This window comes from Anabrus simplex, chromosome 1 (assembly GCF_040414725.1).
Source record: "Anabrus simplex isolate iqAnaSimp1 chromosome 1, ASM4041472v1, whole genome shotgun sequence".
Classification (NCBI taxonomy): domain Eukaryota; kingdom Metazoa; phylum Arthropoda; class Insecta; order Orthoptera; family Tettigoniidae; genus Anabrus; species Anabrus simplex.
In genome coordinates this window covers 1497066246-1497087770 of record NC_090265.1, presented here as the reverse complement: position 1 = coordinate 1497087770, position 21525 = coordinate 1497066246, and the positions used below count along the sequence as shown (strand labels likewise).

Here is a 21525-nt window from a genome sequence, read left to right as displayed (position 1 = left end):
CTAAATGGCTGGACGTATGATATCTCATCTATTCTTGGGTCAGATTGAGTTAGAAACGTTGAACAGGGTAAAGTTTTTGTAAGATTATCTCACATTGCATTACTTTTCGGATAATTGTGACAGCTACATACATAGCATTTGGCTCACATATGGATACTGGGTGGGCCAATTTTTGTGAAGAGTTTGATGATTCTATATTTCCTATAAGTGATTGAAAGCATGAATTATGCATGTGAAAATTCCAAATTTACTTAACATCAATTAATGGAGAAAAATCAAACGTAAAAAGGATACAGATATGACAAAAAGTCATAAGACCAAGGTTGTAGATCATTCCACATGGAACGGAGATTGTGCAATCTGTTATGTGTTAGGACTTCCCGAAGGTCTGCACCATCATTAAAATTGCCTCCATATATCGATATTCTTCGGGGATAAAAAGTGAAAATTTAAAGATCTTAGAAGTTTTCCGTCCGTTACAGGCTAAAACGTATAATTTTGTCAAATTTCCATTTTTTTTTTTTTTTTTTTTTTTGTCTGGCAAATCATGCCGCAGTCTGGATTTTGGGCGAGGAGGGTAAAAATTAGGACTTTCAGGAAACTAAACCAAAAAAAAGTATACAGATGGTCATTATTACCCTTTAAATGGATAGCTGTGCAAACATTTTGCCAAAATAGTCAATGTACAGGCACACAGTCGTTACGATTTTATTTATATAGATAGATAAGGAATCTGCTCCACGTACAACACCTATTGGGCTATGTCCGCTGGACTTAACCTGTAAAACTGACCATTCATGATATCTCCCTTATTAATCCTCCGGACGAAAAAATGCAAATGAAAAAAGTTTTAGAGATGGAATTCCATCACGTTTGGTTGATTTCCAGTCAGGTTGGTCTTGTACTATATATATTGTGGAAGAGCAAAACCACCATTTCGGTTCCCTATAAACCACTGGTCCATTCCGGGAACATGAAATGTTATTGACCTTTAAAAACTACCTTTGAACAGGTGGATGCTAAATATAAAGTTTGGTTCGAATATCTTCAGTAGTTTTCAAGTTGTAATCAATACGCTTTACACGCACCCGCTCTTGAGGTAAGTCCAATGGGACTTGTACCGAAAACAGTCCGTTAATGATATCTCCCTTATTAATCCTCAAATCGAAAGGAAGCACATGAGAAAAAATGTTTAGAAATTAATTTCCATTAAGGCAGGTAGATTTCCATTAAGTTTGGTTGTGTACATTTTGTGGAAGTGCAAAATCACGGTTTCAGTTTCGTATAAACCCCCAGTCATTTCAGGTATTTAGAAACAATATTTGCCCTAAAGCCTACCTAAGGACTGGTGGATTCTAAATATGAAGTTTGGTGTAAATATATCCAGTAGATTCTAGCACTCACGTACATACAGAGTAATTAAGGAAGAAAATAATACAGTTAAGAAAGTTGAAATTAATAGAAAATGGATTATAATTGAGGACAGCTGGATAACGACATATGTAAATGCCAAGTGAATGTATTGGAAAATCAAATGCCCCTCAATAAATTATGCTGGTGTGAGTTATGGATATAAGAAAGTGGTAACAGAGGAGAAATTGGGCGCAGCGATTCTTAGGTAAACAGATAAGAAGATGACTAATGGTGTTATTACTTAATCTATTCAAGGGCGGTTATAACCTCCAACGATATTCCGCCAATATCCCGCAGATAGGCCGATTGACGCCTCTCTTGCCTTCTACGCACGGAACAGTCACGAATTTAACAGCATGATGAGGAAAATGGCAATACGTTACTTCCCTGCTGGCATGCAGTCAGAGACGTTGCCCTGGTAACCTATAGGTTCGTTGTCAGTCTGTTGGTCACTCAATGCAGAGTATGATACCAGCAGAAAATTGTAAATTTCTCCATCATGTGAAGAGTAAGGTAAATTATGAACATAATGAAAGTTGTTTATAATGAAGAGACGTTTCACGTACGGTAAACGGAGTTTACAGAAAATCAATAGTATAAGAGAAAATGGAGGAAAATCGTTCTGGTTTTCCTATAAATCCCCCCGTCTGTTCAAAGATTTTAAAATGATATGCATATTGAAACCTTCGCCAGGATGATTATACTCTAAATATGAAGTTTGGTTGAGATCTATCCAGCCGTTTCAACGTGATGGTGGAACAGACAGACACGAAAAGTAAAAACCACCGATTCGGTCTTGAGTGAGACCTAAAACGGATAAATATATTAAAAATTGGCAAAACAAAAGAAATTACAGACAGCAGACCCCCTACAACTTTATTTATATAGATTTAAGTTTGTTGTACTTAATAATATCAACGGAAGATTTAGTAGAGAGTAGTGAAGAGTGTTGGTAAGAAGCGTAAAGGCAACAAAGACTTGTGGAAGAGGAATAGAATTAAAAGGGCTAGGGTTAACAATGAAGAATTTGCCAACTCAGGAGTAAATGATGATGTACCTAAGAAAACTACTGGAACTGCCTGCAGGTAAGATATATCACTGTAATAACAATGCAACCTAGTTTTAAAACTTAGCTGTTATTATAAAAACTAACCTACACATAAAATTTTGTAATTTGGAACTTGAAATCAAATTCTTTTTAATGAAAAACATAGGCCTAAATACTTTGATACCTACACCTTTTATAATGTGAAGAATATAGCCTAGTTTGATGACATATGTGTCTAACCCAACATACACAAAGTGTTTTTGTTTGCATTTTCAGTCTCTGTTACTAATGTGTTTGTTCTCTTTCAGTTGCAAGAGAAGGAACTGTTTTAAAATCATAACCGAAGATGAACAAGCTGAAATGTTGGTGAAGTTCTATGATTTGTCCTCCAAAGATTTACAGGATTTGCATCTGCCAACATTTGATTGATGCTCTTGCGGTACAATGAAGACATCCTCGAAAAGGAGATGATGTCAGAGAAAATAGCAACACTTTTCGTTATCATGTGATGGTAGGATCAAACAGACAACAGGTATGTTTTAAAGTTTTCTTAGCTCTCCACTCAGCGTCAGTAAAAAAAGTTAAGACTGAAATCCTTAAAAATATTGGGTGAAAGTCCTGTTGACAAACATTGAAAACATGTTTAAGAAGTCCACTTACCAGATACAAAACAGCATTTGAGGAAGCATATTGAAAGTTTCCCTCAAAAACAAACCCGTAATGCATCAAAAACTTATAACTACTTAGATGCAAGTTTGAACAAAAAACTGTTGTGCACTCTTTACAATGAAAAAAATCCAAACAACAAAGCCAATCATTCTTTTCAAGATTTTTTGATGAAAATTGTAACTTGCATTTTGGAATACCACAGAGTTATTGTTGTTGCACTTGTAAAGAAATGAAAGTCAAGTTAAAAAGCCTCACCTAAATGAAGCAGCTAAACGAGTGGCATATGTGGAGTTTTTAGTTCATAACAGAAAAGTCTCAATGTTTTATGCTCGTTAGAAAAGGGAAGTAGAAACCAAAGACGAACCACATGTCCTCGCTATCTACTTTGATTACATGCAGAATATCCAACTACCTGATATACCCGTTCAAGGAACCTTCTACCTACCAGTGTGTTATGTATATACGACATTTAAAAAATGAGGCAGTTATTTATCTGTATAGTGAAGGTGTAGCAAAGAAAGGGCCCAATGTAGTAGGCTCACTTGTTTATGATTTTTGAATAGTGTCCCCCCACAATACATAGCCATGTGTATTCAGACAACTGTTGGGAGCAAAATAAAATTCATGCTTTATCCAGAATGCTTTTGGCTATTACTGACACAAAGCATTCTTTTCTATCATGTGATAGGGATTTTGTCATATTTTAAAAAAAACGCAGCAGAATTTATGGCATCCATGAACTGACAAACATTATCATCCAGTCAAGTAAAACTCACAAGTTCATAGTAAAAAAAGTTCAATCTGCAGAAATTGTTGAGTTAAAAAATTGGTGGCCACGCTACTATAAAAGAAACTGTATCTCATAAGAAACTAAAACCAAGACTGTTCCTAGAGGCAAAAAAGTTAATTTTATGATCAGTACATGCATGCACCTTACCTACGAGTCCAGGTTTGAATTTCAGATTGTCGCTAGACACTTCATTGATTCTGTGATAACCCACACATCTTGCCCTAAACAACTGAATTCAAGAGGTTAAGCTTCCAGATGAAGTAGCTTACCCACTGAACAAAGTTCCTATAAAATCTACCAATGTAAATGACATTAAAAAATTAATTCAATACATTCCTCATGAGTTTCTGGAGTTCTATACTGAAATTCTAGCCTGGCCCACCACTGAAATCAGGAATGATGACTAAGTTCAACTTAAATGACATTTTGTACTGATACATTGAGCGTTCGTTACCTTTATGTAAATATGGTACTCATAATCTTTGATTGTTAGTAAACAGAATTTTTTTAAAGTAAAGATTTTCTGGTTTTATTTTGTGAAAACCCTGCAGTATGCTACAAGGGCCTCAGCCCACAGTTTTTAAACCTAGCTTGAAAAGTAACTAAACAAAAAATAATGTTAAAATAGTAAAAAAAAAGGGTAACATTGAGGTAACTACTACCTTCCACTAACGTTAATTAGATTTTAAAACGATTAGGGTTTCTTAGACACAGTTGGTTTTTTTCTCTCTCAGAACTGTGTTGCTTCGACTAACGCCCTTTTAGCATGCACCGATTCCACTGTAGTTACAATAATTGTACCAGGAAAAGAAACTATTTTAATACTTGGAGCCATCGATTTGAAAAATGACTAGTTCAGTTGCCTGTTACGAAACGTATGTAACCGAGCAAGTGGCTGCATGGTTTGGGTTGTGCAGCTGTCAGCTTGCATTTGGGAGATAGTGGGTTTGAGCCCCACTGTTGGGAGCCCTGAAGATGGTGTTCCATTATTTCCCATTTTCACACCAGGCAAATGCTTTGAATTCAGAAAATCTGTTAGGAATTTGTTGGTTTTCCAGGAATTTCGTGATGATTCGGACCTTTCCGGGGATTTTCCAATGATTGGGACCAGTATCTGATCTGTAGTGAACTAAGTATCTTTGGGCCTAGGATAGAGAAAGTGAAATCTTTCTGCAGACGAATAAGGAGAGAACATCTCCAGGGTCAGGTAATTACTGTAGAAGTACATGGGTATGATTAGTGAAAAGGTCCAAATAGTAGGCAGTAAGCAGGTTGAGGATATAGAATTAGTGATGGGCAACGCTCTCGCTCGAGACTGTAGAGACTGACGTCGCAGATCTCGAGACTCTCGCGAGAATCTCGAGACCGATCCTCCTGTAGTGCAAGCTGTGCGACGTACCAGTAACTATGACTGTAAACTTGATAGTATAGCTATTGCGTGAAATAACGTTCTCATATGAAAACGTGTGAGCCATTACATTTTGTCAGAAGCCTGGAAAAGTTTGCATGTTCAAGTATCAACCCCTTAATACCATTAACGAAAGTGAAAACAGAATGTCAGTATCTTAAACTGTTCACGACTTATTTGGGGTGGACATCTTAGCTGAATAACCCTGCATAATTTGTGAATAACTGTAGATAGGATGTACACCTACTTGGATACTAGAGGCGTGCATTATTCGAACTTGAGACGGGGTAGATGTGCTTTGCTACATATGCAACCCCCAATACACGAGTGGAAATTGTAACCCGACTTTGCACCAATTCTTTCAGCAGGGGTGATGGGCAACACTCTCGAGAACGATTCTCGTGTGCTGCGAGCTGTGCAACGTCCCAGTAACTACGAGTGTAACCTTGATAGTTATCATTATCATTTCTCATATGGAAACGTGTGTGATGATAAATTTTGTCAAAAGCCTAGGAAAGCACTGCATGTTGAACTATGAGCTCCTTAATACCATTAACGAAAGTGAATACAGAATGCCAGTATCTTAAATTGTTCATGAGTTATGTCAGGTGGACTTCTTAGCTAAATAATCCGTATAATTTGTTCATGACTGTTGTTAGGATGTAAGTGCGGCTCCATGGCTAAATGGTTAGCGTGCTGGCCTTTGGTCACCGGGGCTCTGGGTTTGATTCCCGGCTGGTTCGGGAATTTTAACCATCATTGTTTCATTTCGCTGGCACGGGGGCTGGATGTATGTGTCATCTTCATTCTCATTTCATCCTCATCACGACGCGCAGGTCGCCTACGGGAGTCAAATCAAAAGAACTGCATCTGGCAGGCTGAACTTGTCCTTGGTCCCTCCCGGCACTAAAAGTCATACGCCATTCATTCATTCAGTAGGATGTAAACCTACCTGGATGCCTGACAATTGTTGTCGGCAGGGTAGCTTCGTGTGATTCATACCGGACCGGAGGTGTTCTGTGACGATTCCTCTTCATTGATATTATGCGTTTGTAAGTGCCGGATCATCCCAGAAGTATTTCTGCTGATGTATTTTACTTCTTTTGAATAAGCAACACAGTGGGCTGTGCTATGTGACATCTCTTAAAAATAACCGACATTAACAACTTACGTTGTGTTTTGGACATCGTCTTCAAGTTGTCGCGTACAACTAAACACAATTTCACATTGCACCGTCATATATCGGAGTACCGAATTATGACGCGAATACTCTCTAACATTGTAAGGAATTATTTCCTTCGTCAACAAATTATCGGTAAACACAAGCAGTTGTCATATGTTATTGAATGCGGGGTCTAATAATGATGTACACATACCTGTCGAAAGAACTGGAGCAAACTGAAGCATTTTAGATTTCACAATCCACTCACGCGTAATGGCGATTGCATGTGCAGCAAGGCGCATCTTGCCTTGTCTCGAGTTCGAATAATGCACACCTCTAGTATCCAGGTACGTGTACCTACAGTAGCCGTCAGGTTGTGTACTCAAACCACTTATTTGTGTACCTACCAGTGCAAACAATGCCAGAATGCCTATCCTTTATAATTGTGTCATACTGCGTCAAAATAGACCTCGGTAGAAATGAAAGCCCTATTCGCTTGTTGACACGTATTTACGAAATTGAGAAGGCCCGTTGTTGGCTATTCGCATACTCGGCACAAACAACATTCAGCTCCGACTACCTGTAGGCCTACGACACGCTGCTCGCTGCACAATGCGGGGACAACTCTCTCGAGATTTCGCAAGAAATGGTGCCTGCTCTAGTCTCGAAAAATCCTGAGAAATCTCGAGACCTCGTCTCAGACTGCCCATCACTATATAGAAGTAGAATGGGTGGCATACAGGGATGCTGTAGTCGAAACAGCAGAGAAATGTTTAGAAACAGCTGAGTGTAAAGTTGGAAAGAAGCGAACATCTTGAAATGGTGAAGTGAGAGCAGATTGTAAAACAATGAAAAATTAAAAAAAAAAAAAGAGAGTGATATATCAAAAATGGCTCGGAACAAAAGGACTGATGTGATGGAGACTGGGAATTCTATGTAGATGAAAGAAACAGGTCGAAACAAATATAATTGAATCTAAGATTATGTCGTGGGAAGGTTTTGGTAATAACCTGAAAAGGCTAGATCAGCCAGTAGGTAAATCTTTCTCAACAGTATTAAAGAATCCTAGGAAGGGAGAAATAAAGGTAATGAATAGTGTTTTGGGTAAATCAGGTGAACTCATAGATCCCAGAGAATTCCAGACAGGTGGAAGGAATATTTTGAAAATCTTCTCAATGTACAGTAAAAATAAATCTTTCTGGTGACATGAAAAACTGAGCTCATGGGGAGGAGGATGATGATGTTGGTGAAATTACATTTGAAGAAGTGGAAAGGACGGAAACTCCATAGTCATAAAGTTGCAGTAGATGAAATTAGACCTGAAATGGTGAATTATAGTGGGAAGACAGGGATGAAATTGGCTTCATAGAGTAATAAGATTAGCATGGAGTATTACTAAGGTACCTTCTGATTGGACAAAAGCAGAAATTGCACCTATCGATAACCTAAGTAACAGGGAGAATTGCAACAGCTATCAAGATTTCTCTTTGATCAATATTCCACGCAACGTCTTCATTGGGATTTTGAAGGAGAGGGTGCGGTCAGTGGTTGAGAGGAAGATGGACTAAAACTGGTGTGGCTTCAGACAGCAGAGCAGCTGTGAGGATTAGATTTTCAGTATGTGCCAGGTAATTATTGAAAAATGCTATGAGAGGAATAGGCAGTTAAGTTTGTTTCGTAGATCTAGATATTGCATATGACAGAGTACCGAGGGAAATGGTGTTCTCTGTATTGGTGGACTGTAGAATTTAGGGCAGATTATTAAAATCAATCAAAGGCATTTATGGTGACCATTGGACAGCAGTGAGAATTTATAGTATTTATGGTAGAATGAGTTCTTGGTTCTAGATACTTACAGGGGTTGGACAAGGTTGTAATCTTTCACTTCTGTTGTTCATAGTTTACATGGATCATTTGCTGAAAGATATTAAGTAGCAGATTGGGATCAGTTGATGAAAATGTAGTAAGCAGTTTGGCCTATGCTGGCGACTTGGTCTTAATGGCTGACTGTGCTGAAAGCCTGCACCTAATATTTTGAAACTTGAAAATAGGCCTTTCCGAGACTAAATTGGTAGGTAAGAAATCAAAGAGAACTGAATGTCAGATTTGGGGGTTACAAAGCTGGAACAAGTAGATACGTAATTTTAAATACCGGTATTTAGGATGTGTGTTCTCCCAGGAGGTAGTATAGTGAGACAGATTGAATGAAGGCATAGTAAAACCAATGCATCCGGGAGATAGTGGGTTCGAACTCCACTGTCGGCAGCCCGAAGATGGTTTTCTTTGGTTTCCCATTTTCACACCAGTCAAAGGCTGGGACTGTACCTTAATTAAGGCCACAGCTGTTTCCTTCCCAGTCCTAGCCCTTTCCTATTCCATCGTTGCAACAAGATCTGTGTCAGTGCGATGTAAAGCAAATAGAAAAAATAAAAAACCAATATAGTGAGCTTGCAGTTGCGATTAACAGTAGTCTGTAAGAAGGAAGTCAGCTCCTGAATGAAACTGTCTACATCGGTCTGTTTTCAGACCAACTTCGCTTTACAGGATTGAAAGCAGGGTGGACTCAGGATATCTCATAAGTCAGAAGTAACAGACATGAATTTAACAAGAACAATTGCTGATACAAACAGATGGGAACAATGACGATACCTAAAAATGAATGAATGAAAGCTGTTCGCGTAAACCAGCATCGTGGTGGGGTCATGTGAGGCAGGTGGAGGAGGATAGGTTACCTAGGAGAATGTTGTTGTTGTTTGAGTCATCAGTACATAGACTGGTTTGATGGAGTATTCCATGCCACCCTATCCTGTGCTAACCTTTTCATTTCTATGTAACTATTGCATCTTACATCAGCTCTAATCTGCTTATCATATTCATACCTTGGTCTACCCCTACTGTTCTTACCACCTACACTTCCTTCAAAAACCATGTCTATTGGTGAAAAATATCTAATTCCTCCATGCGAATTTAGAATTTTCTATTTGGAATTGCTAGGCGGGCAACAATTCCATTATGGAGATTTATCTCCCGTATGCAGTTATCAAACTGTGCCACTTATAAGGGCTTCTGATAAGTTCACTTGCATACACCCCAGCGTCAGTGGGTAGGGTCTGACACATCCCACTCTGATGAGTCTAGTGTCAGACCTAAGACAAAACGCTGGTTAATAGAGCAAACGCATGAAAAGCCTTACATCCAATCTGTTTTTGAAATTTTTGACATGCTCTATTGGTGAAAAATATCTAATTCCTCCATGGGAATTTAGAATTTTCCATTCAGAATTGCTAGGCGGGCAATAATTCCATGGTGGAGATTTATCTCCCGTATGCAGTTATCAGACTGTGCTTCTTACAAGGGCTTCTGATAAGTTCACTTGCATACACCCCAGAGTCAGTGGTTAGGGTCTGACACATCCCACGCTGATGAGTCTAGTATCAGACCTAAGACAAAACGCTGTTTAATAGAGCAAACGCCTGAAAAACCTTGCATCTGATCTTTTTTTGACAAATTTAGCCAAATCGATCTCCTCTCACCAATTCGATTCAGTATCTCTTCATTCGTGATTCGATCGATCCATCTCACCTTCAGTATTCTTCTGTAACACCACATTTCAAAAGCTTCTATTCTCTTTCTTTCTGAGCTAGTTATCGTCCATGTTTCACTTCCATACAATGCCACGCTCCAAACATCTTTCTACTTCGTATATCAATGTTTGAAGGGAGCTGCATGTCCTCGGGAGTTAGTTACGGCAGTAGTTTGCCGTTGCTTTCAGCCGTGTAGCAGTATCTACACAGCTAAGCCATATTGAGTATTATTACAAGGCCATTTCAGTCAATCATCTAGACTGCCGCCCTTGCAACTTCCGAAAGGCTTCGATAATAATGGAATTATTATGAAGCGTAAGAGAAGTCGAGGGAGAGCAAGTCAATGGTTAGGCTCAGAATCTAACAATTTAAAGATAATAGGTATGGAAATAAACGAGGCCACAGAACTAGTTACAAATAGAGGATTGTCAGTAAATTCTCAGAGGTTTGTAGACTGAATGCTGAAAGTCATAACAGTCTATGATTATGTATGTATGTATGTATGTATGTATGTATGTATGTATGTATGTATGATTTTTTAAAATTTAATTCATTTTTATGTGTTTGTCACACTGAAATGAAATTTTTCAGCTGGCCCTGGAAGCTTTCTAGTTCGCCCAAGTGACAACTCGCCTGGGGATTACTCACTCTTCTTCCATATCAACAATCAGATTCAGCGTTTTCGCATTCAGAAGAAAGGTGTAAGGTACCTCATGGGAGGTCGAACGTTTGAATGCTTGGATGCAGTTATTAATAGATATCGGAAGGAGCAAATCGTTGAAGGACATACTCTTGTACTAGCAGTTGGCAGGGTAAATGTTTTAATTCTTTTCCTAATAGTCATTGGTCTAAAGTAAATGTCAGTAAATGGAGCATCATTATATTTTTGTTTGGTACAGTTGGTAATTTGAAAATATTATCTGTAGGTATTTATTTTTGTGTGTTATCAAATCGACCAAATATTATAAATGTCAGTACAAATATGGGCAGATATGTTTCAATTTTCTAGTTAAAGATGAGCCTGCTTACTATGACTTTTGTTTAGCTTCATGAAGGTCTTTTATTAACCCTCCAAGTGCTGATCGTTTCACTCTTAAAGTGCTGAGCATTCTTAAGGCAGTGTGCAGATACATTTTAAATAAAATTATAATAAATACAAATTTGTAACTATATATGGCATATTATATATCAATTTGTTCAGGAAGAATTAGAGAATAAGATAATAGTAGGATGTTTTACAGGTATCCAGTAAAAGTATAATGGATGATTAGTCATATTTTAAAAAACTAATCAATAGATATTCCCGATTTTGAGGTGGGTCACAAGCACTACATTATCTGAAATTAAATTCCAAAATATACAAAATGTCCCAAATTTCATTACAAGCACAATGATATATAATAATCAAAACCTAAATGAATAATAAAAAAGTCACAGATAAAAAGACTCGGAGAGAGTCTGTGTGGTGGGTCATTAGGTCTAGAAGTGCCTGGTAGGGTTAGCACGTTTGAAATGTCTACATCACTACTTGACGCATCACTATAGTCACAGGTATCTAAATTAGGGTCATATTCTTCCCCACTTCCAGAAGAAAGGTAGTCTAATGATAAATCATCAGGAAAATCTTCTACATTATCATTGTCGTCCTCACTTTCATCACTCCCAAGCTCCTCCAATGCTTCTCTAATTGCACTTGTACCACTTAGTTCACTCATGTTTATATTACAATGATCACTAAACTAGAATAAACCAATTAAAATAGAGTAAATCAGGCACACAATTATCACAAATTGGCTTCTTCTTAATGTGCCATCTTCTAGCGAAGGTTGGCGGTGAACATGGCGATCTTGAATTTGGATGCAGCGACACGGAACAAAGCCATTGTGTCCAACCCATGCCAGTGTACGAGGTTCTTCTTCGTGGAGTTCGTCATCTACCAGGACTCGTACATCCTTCTATTCTTCCTTGTATAACAAGCTGCAGGATTTTATACTTATCATTCTGCATTATATGGCCGAAATATTCCAGCTTCCGCCATTCAATGGTCAGCATGACTTCAGTCTTCTTTCCAAGTCGATCTAACACCTCGGAATTCTGGATTCTGTCTGTCCGCGAAATGCGAAGCATCCATCTGTACACGTACATTTTGAATGCTTCCAGTCTTTTACAGAGGGCTTGAGTAAGTGTCCAGCCTTCCATTTCATAAAGTAACGTGGGAAAGACGTAGGCACAGACCAGACAGAGCCTTAGGTTTAGTTGTAGGTTGCGGTTGTTGAGCAGTTTTTTTATCTTCATGAAGATGCTTCTCGCATGTTCAATGCGGACCCGTATTTCTTGGCTGCAGTTCCATTTCTGGTTGAGGTAACATTCTAGATACTGGTATTGGTGAACCCTAGCGATGGGTTCATTGTCGAAAGTGAGCTGCACATGGACGTCTTGCCGTTTACTGATGACCATGAACTGGGTTTTTGTAATGTTTATCTTCAGTCCTCTATAGTTGCAAGTAACATTCACTTTGTCTAATAATACTTGAAGGTCTCTTGCGTTGTCTGCTAGCAATACCGTGTCACTAGCATAACGGAGGTTGTTTAGACATTCCCCGTTGATAACGATGCCTATGGTAGACGGTTCTTTCAGAGCTTCTGCAAGGATAGCCTCTGAGTAAATGTTGAAGAGTAGAGGCGATAATACACAGCCTTGTCGAACGCCATGGCGGATATCTATTTCTTCTGACAGGTTTTCCTCAATCTTGACTGTTGCTTTCTGACCCCAGTACAAGTTGGCAATAATCCAAATATCTCAGTCGACAAGTCTGATGTTCTGCAGAATTTCCATCAACTTCCCATGCTGGACTTTGTCAAATGCCTTTTCGTAGTCTACGAAACATGCATATACATCGTTGTTCATTTCCAAGCAACTCTGGACAAGTACTTGAATACAGAAAAGTGCATCTCTAGTCCCAAGATCATTCCTGAATCAGAACTGTGTTTCAGTTATCACTTCTTCACACTTAGCGCAGATTCTGCAATGAATGATCTTTAAGAATACCTTCAGGATATGGTTCATCAGACTGATGGTTCTGTGCTCTTCACATCGTCTAGCGTTTGCCTTTTTGGGGAGAGTGATAAAAATGGACCTAAGCCAGTCTTCTGGGATTATTCCAGTGGAGTAGATTTTACTGAATAGCTCTGTCAGAATACTGATACCATTGTCGTCCAGGAGTGTGAGGAGTTCTGCATGCAATTCATCAGGTCCAGGGGCCTTTCCATTCTTCGTTTGGCAGATGACACGCCTCACCTCGTCCTTCAAAATGGCAGAACCTGTGTTTGCACACCATGTTCGTTAGGTTTATCATCGTTGAACAGTTCTTCTATATATGACTTCCAGACTTGAATTTGCCCTGATGACAGTCACAGTGCGGTTGTTCTTATCCACGAGAACATGATGCCCTCTATTACGATGTAACCCAAGGCTAGCAAACAATAATCATCAAACGCTCGAAGCAACTGGACAGTTTGAGTAAACGTAAACAAAGACCAGTTCACAGCTGACAAGATCGCCGCTTACTGCTTTCCTTCCCTAAATAAAGGCCTACTTGGACTGCCTACCAGATAGAAAATTTCATTTTGCAGCGAGAATATTTGTAAAATCAATTGTTATACCAATTTTAAGAGTTGATGACTGTAAGACGATAGCACTTGAGCTGGGATCCGAATCGTCTCGTAGCGAGACAATAGCACTTGGAGGGCTAAGGATGGAACCAAACTATTTTGTATACTAAGCTCTTCATCACTTGTTCACTAATCACAAAGTAATGTATTTGCAGTCTATGTCAGATGGTGAAGGAACTGTCAAACCCAAAGAAGTACAACATGCTGAAAAGATTTATGCAACACTTCGAGAGTGCAGGGAGCAGTCGGGTGTGAAGAAGAATAAAGGTACGTATATATTGCCCCCATTATTGCCTAGCTAAGCCCAGCCAGTGAGCAAGAGATCCCAAGGTGGACCGTTCGTTCATTGGCTACTGTTTTCTAGAGGCATTTAAGGAAAAAGAAGGGTTGATGACCAAGCAAAGAAAAAAAAATTTAAAACAACACTCTGACATTTATTAACACAAGCAGATCACAAATGAAAATGTTCTTACTGATATTACTTTCTGAGTAACTTTCATAATATCCATTTCTTCCTCAGTCTTTGAGAGACACGTATTTCTTAACCTCCAGCCTTACTGTTCTGTAACGAAAATCAAAAGAAAAATTAGGCCTACCGCCTTTTAAAATCAAAATATTCGGCTGAAAGAATTCAAGAACTTAACAAAGAGGTTCACAAAATAACTAGATAACTGTTTTGCTAATGTTTTTACAGTAAAGTAGTTAAAGGCTTCATGACTTTAAAGTAGCCTCAACACGTGGTTTAAGCTGAATTCTACTAAGTTTTATCATTTAAAGTATTTAACATTGGTCAATAACACCAGTATAAGCTTTAATAGAAAATCGAAATTAATTTCAAAAACTTCAAAATTAATTAATTATTCTTCTTCTTATTGTTATCAATCTCTCTCCTTATTTAATTAACACGTTCTTCACCATCACACGATCGTGTTTCTAATTAATTTCTCACTGCATCATTCACATAGCAATTGTCATTTACGTTCCAAAATAATTATTCTCCAATTATTTATTGTGATTCATTATCACCCGAATTCAAAGTAATTATGCAACTAGTGAACATCTACTTCTGATCTTTGCATGGCATTTACGTTTCAAATTAGTTTTAAAATATTTCAAAATTCAAATATAAATGCGTTAGAAAAACTTTGTTATCCACGTGTGAGCTAGTTAAATAATAGTTTACTTTACAAATCGATTGCCTTTGTGAAAATAACGAGATGATCTTTACTTTTAAATCACGTTCATCAACAAAATAAATCCTTTCCTAGTCTACCTCGACTTAAACTTATCAAATTTTCTCTTAAGGGCACGAAAATTACTTCTTAAGGTAGCACACAACAATGAATGTAATCTGCGTCGCCACAAGTACATGACCAGATCAAGTTAAATAGAACAAACATGATACAAGAAAAAATCCACATATTTACACACACACACTCATTCATACTGGGAAACACGTATTTTATATACATTATTTACGTCGAATCCTGTTCCTGCAAGTTTACTCGTGACTTTTAAGAATGGTCAGGTCACGTCATATCCAGTAGGAGATAATTTGTGTACTGAAATTATTTTTATCATTAATGGTGACTAGTGATCGAAGTTAGGGATATCACTTGGGTAGGAATATGCTTCTCACAACGATGGAGATTCATCTAACTTTTGAAATTATAATTGAAGATTCCAATAAAATCCGTAATCGCTACCAGCACATGGGTTACCAGTTGAAACTATCGCGTCCGTGAGCCTCAATCGCATTATTATTCCCTATCCGTGAAATGCACACGCAACACGTGCTCCATTAATTATAATTTATCTTGCGCTCCCAATAACACAAGAACAAGTCAATCATAAATAAATCATCCAATCGCTCAATTACATAATGAATATCCCGCAGGATTGGTCATATTCCAGACACTTCATAAACAGAGCACATTCAATCTCACATATAAGGAATCTACTGTAAAGTTATGGCTCACGAGCGTTTAATTCTCTTTTACCCGATCTTTAGTCATTTTTATTATTACTCAAGTGATTATTACATCTACCAATCCTCGTGAAATATCATAAAATTAGATGACTCGATCCTAAAGAATACAAGTGATCTTGAAAAGACATTAGGTTCGACCCAATCTCACAAAATGTACACGTAAATTCAAGTCTGATAAATTTCAACATTACAAAAAAATAGATTTATCGCGTGGTCAGTGATTTTTAGATATTTAGCTCATAAGCACGGGAAATCATTCAAAGACAGACTACATGTCTACTCTTTTTTTTTTTTTTTTGCTAGGGGCTTTACGTCGCACCGACACAGATAGGTCTTATGGCGACGATGGGATAGGAAAGGCCTAGGAGTTGGAAGGAAGCGGCCGTGGCCTTAATTAAGGTACAACCCCAGCATTTGCCTGGTGTGAAAATGGGAAACCACGGAAAACCATTTTCAGGGCTGTTGATAGTGGGATTCGAACCTACTATCTCCCGGATGCAAGCTCACAGCCGCGCGCCTTTACACGCACGGCCAACTCGCCCGGTACATGTCTACTCTAACAGGTTCAAAATTTCATTCACACACGTAACTCGTCTACCACGGCACCTTAAGAAATGGAAGAATGAAATGTTTCTAACTACAACAAAACTAATAGATCTATGATTTAAAGAAGAAAGACCTCTAGTTTTACAAAAGATGAGACAGAAATTAAATGGTACTCAAGTTTTAGATGAGGTTCGATCCCAGGTAGCAGTCAATCATTCCAGCATTTCCCCGGTCAGTTTCCTTCCAATGACCAGAGACGCCTCACATTTTAGAGATCCATGGAGACTTGTTAGTCGAGGTCCCTCGAAGTTGAGTTGCAGATGATTGCTGGATTATCCATGTTGATGTGCTGTGGCTTTCAAGACGACTTCTGTTGAGTTCCGGACGTAAGCTGTAACTGAGATGGCAAGAGTAAATATTGGCACAAACACACGCAGAATATTGATTATTCTTCTAGATAGTCACACTTAACTTGGGTTTTGAGATGATTTTTACTCCGTAGGAGCTAGCTAATTAGTTCACTAAATTGTGGCAGAACGGGTGTCTGCTTGCACTGAAAAGTTACTTCTCCACGTGGTCGTAGCGTCGCACAGCAGAATAGCAAGTACAGACAATGCAGAGTGCAGAATATTCAGAGAATAGAGTAGAGCATTCAGAGAGTGATTTACTCGGAACGAGGCTTTTTATATTCTCGGCTTGGAAGGCGTGTACTCCAACAAGAACGGTAATTGGTCGTTAGGTCTCCTTTAATTGGCTCAGACTATTCTGGAATCAGGCTGTCTGTCGTTCACGCGTGGCAGGGTAGTGCATAGACATGTCATGTGATTTGCCTTGGCCTTGTCGAAGCTCAATCAATACATCGCCCCAGGTGGCAGAATTCCTATTTGTTGTTTACCTAGTCTTTTCTTAATTTGAAAGAATTTGTAAATTTATTGAACATCTCCCTTGGCAAATTATTCCAATCCCTAACTCCTCTTCCTATAAATGAATATTTGCACCATTTTGTCCTCTTGATTTCCAACTTTATTTTCGTATTGTGATCTTTCCTACTTTTAAAAACATCACTCAAACTTATTTGTGTATTAACATTCCACACCATCTCTCCACTAACAGCTCAGAACATACCACTTAGTCAAGCAGCTCGTCTCCTCTTCCAAGTCTTCCCAGCACAAATTTTTCAACATTTGTGTAATGCTACTCTTTTGACAGAAATCACCCAGAACAAATCGTGCTGCTTTTCTTTGGAATTTTTCCAGTTCTTGAATTAAATATTTATGGTGAGGGTCCTATACACTGGAACCATACTCTATTTGCAGTCTTACCATGCTCTCTCCTTTACATCCTTACTCATCAGCATCATCATCGATTTTCCGCTCCAAAAGCCAGGTGTAGGTGTTTACGAGCCTCTTCCATTTTGTCCTGTCCATCCACAGCTGATGTTCTACCTTTTGTTGCCAATTTACATCACGTTTAGCAAGGTCTTTGAAAATTTGCTTTTCCCAACTATCACAACACCTCCTTTCTGAGCCTCTTATAACATTCCTTTCATAGTATGCTCTTCGGGTCCTAATTGGAGCCATTCTTCTCATATGTCTATACCATCATAATCTGCTTAATTCTAAGGTTTCCAGTGGGCTCCTGTCCAATTCAAGTTGTTGCCGAATACTTTCATTCCTTATTTTGTCTCTCCTTGTCTTTTGGAGATATTTAAATTTAAGAATTTCATTTTTAAGTCTGTATTGAGCCGAGAATAATAGATAAGTAAAATTAAAAATCCACCTTTTCAATACTAATATTAAACCAAATAAGTTATAACATTTACTTGGAACTAGTTTCGACGCTGTTAAGCGTCGTCTTCAGCCAAATATGAGAACAGGCAATCTTAAATATACATACATTATGTGATCAAAAGTATCCAGACACCTGGGTGAACATGACGTACAAGTTCGTGGCGCCCTCCATCGGTAATGCTGGAATTCAATATGGTGTTGGCCCACCCTTAGCCTTGACGACAGCTTCCCCTCTCGCAGGCATACGTTCAGCCTGGTGCTGGAAGTTTGCTTGGGGAATGGCAGGCCATTCTTCACAGAGCGCTGCACTGAGGAGAGGTAGCGATGTCGGTCGGTGAGGCCTGGCACAAAGTCGACGTCCCAAAACATCCCAAAGGTGTGCTGTAGGATTCAGGTCAGGACTCTGTGCAGGCCAGTCCATGACAGGGATGTTATTGTTGTGTAATCATTCCGCCACAGGTCGTGCATTACGAACAGGTGCTCGATTGTGTTGAAAGATGCAATCGCCATCCCCAAAGTGCTCTTCAACAGTGGGAAGCAAGAAGGTGCTTAAAACATCAATGTAGGCCTTTGCTGTTATAGTGCCACGGAAAACAACAAGGGGTGCAATCCCCCTCCATGAAAAGCACGACTACACCAAACACCACTGCCTCCGAATTTTACTGTTGTCACTACACACGCTGGCAGATGACGTTCACCAGGCATTCGCCATACCCACACCCTGCCATCGGATTACCACATTGTGTACCGTGATTCGTCACACCACACAACGTTTTTCCATTGTTCAATCGTCCAATGTTTACGCTCCTTACACCAAGCGAGGTGTCGCTTGGCATTGACCTGCGTGATGTGGGGCTTATGTTCAGCCGCTCGACCATGAAATCCAAGTTTTCTCCCCTCCCGCCGAACTGTCACAGTACTGCAGTACTGATGCAGTTTGGAATTCCTGTGTGATGGTCTGGATAGATGCCCGCCTATTGCACTTTACGACCCTCTTCAACTGTCGGCGGTCTCTGTCAGTCAACAGACGAGGTCGGCCTATACCCTTTCATGCTGTACTTGTCCTGTCACGTTTTCACTTCACTATCACATCAGAAACAGTGGACCTACGGATGTTTAGGAGTGTGGAAATCTTGCCGACAGACTTCTGACACAAGTGACACCCAATCACTGCCCACGTTCGAAGTCCGTGAGTTCCGTAGAGCGCCCCATTCTGCTCTGTCACGATGTCTAATGACTACTGAGGTCGCTGCTATGGAGTACCTGGAAGTAGGTGGCAGCAAAGTGCACCTAAGATGAAAAACATATGTTTTGGGGGTGTCCGGATACTTTTGATCACATAGTATATCATCATTAAATCAATGCACATATAAACACTCTTAATATGGGACTTGTGATGCCCCTGAAAGTATTTGAAGAATAAAACTTCAAATAATCACAATTTCAAAATCTTGAAGTCACGATTAGAACGACACTTAACACAATATAATTCTTTTCACTCAAGTTAGAACTTTGAAATTATTGAGTTCGACTTAGAACTGTAGGATTTTCAAATAAATAAAAAGTCTTGTCATTAATGAAATGTTATACTAAGATCGAACCACATAGAGTTTCTCTGTAAATACGACAGTCACAGTTAGAACAGCACTTATGGAATCTTGAAAGTCCTGAGTTCTTCTTAGAGTAGGAAGATTCTCTTTTTAAATAAAAGGTCTTGTAATACCAATACAAATGTTCCTTTATTGGACATTATAAATTTTCCAGCTTCCTGGTTGCCAGCGTTTCGACCTCGTGTGCTAGGCTGGGCTCATCAGTTGGTACCTCTAGCACAGCTGCCAAGACGCTGGCCAGTGCATACCGTGGAGGCCACTGCATAAGCTAATTGTAGCACCGGCAGTGCCAATGCACTATGAGAGACTTTGTCTCATAATGAGATATTAATTTATAATGTCCAATAACGGACCATTTATGTTGGTATTATAAATTTACTCATTCGGAACAAATATTTCAGATTCCCTACGGGAATCAACATCTGTATCATAAAAGGTCTTGTCACAATTGATCAGAAGCAGGAATGATAAAACATGTATAAAGTTTCTTTATAAACATTAAAATTATTCTTGAAAAACAAACTGTGAACAGTCGTCTATTTAAATGTTGTAAATTGTTTCTATGGAAACTGTATTACTGTATTACAGCTGTGGATAGTTTCCTTTAACTTGAATATTGAAATCTATTTAAAGAGGTGGAAGTTGTAACATTAATAAGAACTTCAAGGGAACTTTTCTCAGTTCAATTCGGGGTCAAAGGAGTAAAAAGAAGAATAAAGAAAAGTAAATCATGCAGAAATAAGCAATGGGAAGTAAAAGTTGAAAACAAAATTCAGTAAATTTATCAGGTTGATAAGGAAAGGGAAGAACATGGGGGACAAGAGGAGGTGAGACAAGCAAGAGAGAGAAGGGAATTAAGGAGGGTATAGCGAAGGATTCTGTATCTTCTGTACTGAGATGGTTCAGACGTGTAAAAACAATGGGAAAGGAATGCGTAGCAAGAAGGGAATTGGAAAGAGAAGTTAAGGGAAAAAGACCAGTTGGAAGACCGAGAAGAAGGTGGATGGATCAGATTTGAAAGGACATTAGAGAAGCTGGATTGGATGTGACGGAAGTAATGGAGCAGGAAAATTGGAAGGACAGAAAGTAGTGGAGGAGGCTTGTTAACCACACCCAGGCGACTGGAGTGGGACGTTGATGATAATGATAGCGAAGGATATGCATAACATAAGAAAGTGTTATGCATAATACGAAAGATAGAGTTGCAGTTTGGAGTCTTGTTCTTAAACACAGAAGACTACGAAAGATACCGCAAAAAGATTCCTAGCCAAAAAGGGAATCACAGAGAATGTTACTTGCGAAGAGATAGAAACAACATACAGCACCAAAGCTTTCAGGGTAGGAATACCTTTTAACTCCCTTGAAAGTGCAAACAAGACGGAATTCTGGCCAACGGGAGTAACAGACACTACCGTTTTATTCAGTCTTTTCAAAAGGACACAGGGACATCACTTGAATAAAACGATTCAGCAGCTTTCGGAAATTACAAGACTTGGAGAAATCGATGGGAGAAGAAGTATGAAAATTATGTTATGGAATGTAGAAGGATTAAAAAACGCAGCGTGCATAGATCCACCAGACTTTCTTGAAGGACATGAGGCAGCTATATTCACAGAAACCTTTCTCACAGACCATTGGCAACACCTGGAATACTATAGCATACACCAGCTAGCGAAACAAGGAGAAAGAGGAAGACCCCAAGGAGGAATAACAGTCCTTCTTAAATCGTGGATAACACCAATTGTATTGACATCTGAGCAGAACCACTCCATTCTAATAGAAACAAATTACATCACAATATTAGCAACCTACTTTCAGCCAAATGCAACGGCTATAGACATAAT

At 38.9% G+C, this 21525-nt stretch overlaps 1 protein-coding gene across 2 annotated transcripts in view; it reads left to right on the top strand.

The window, feature by feature from the left end:
- Nucleotides 1-21525, top strand: part of vap (RAS p21 protein activator vap) — a 446783-nt gene that overhangs the window by 42322 nt on the left and 382936 nt on the right. For both annotated transcript variants that reach the window (XR_010858638.2, XM_067137984.2), the window contains exons 5-6: nt 10666-10886; nt 13901-14012. Coding sequence is in view for 1 of the 2 variants with exons in the window: in XM_067137984.2 (XP_066994085.1) it covers nt 10666-10886; nt 13901-14012 (333 nt within the window). In the remaining variant the exon portion in view is untranslated. The remainder of the gene's footprint in view (nt 1-10665; nt 10887-13900; nt 14013-21525) is intronic.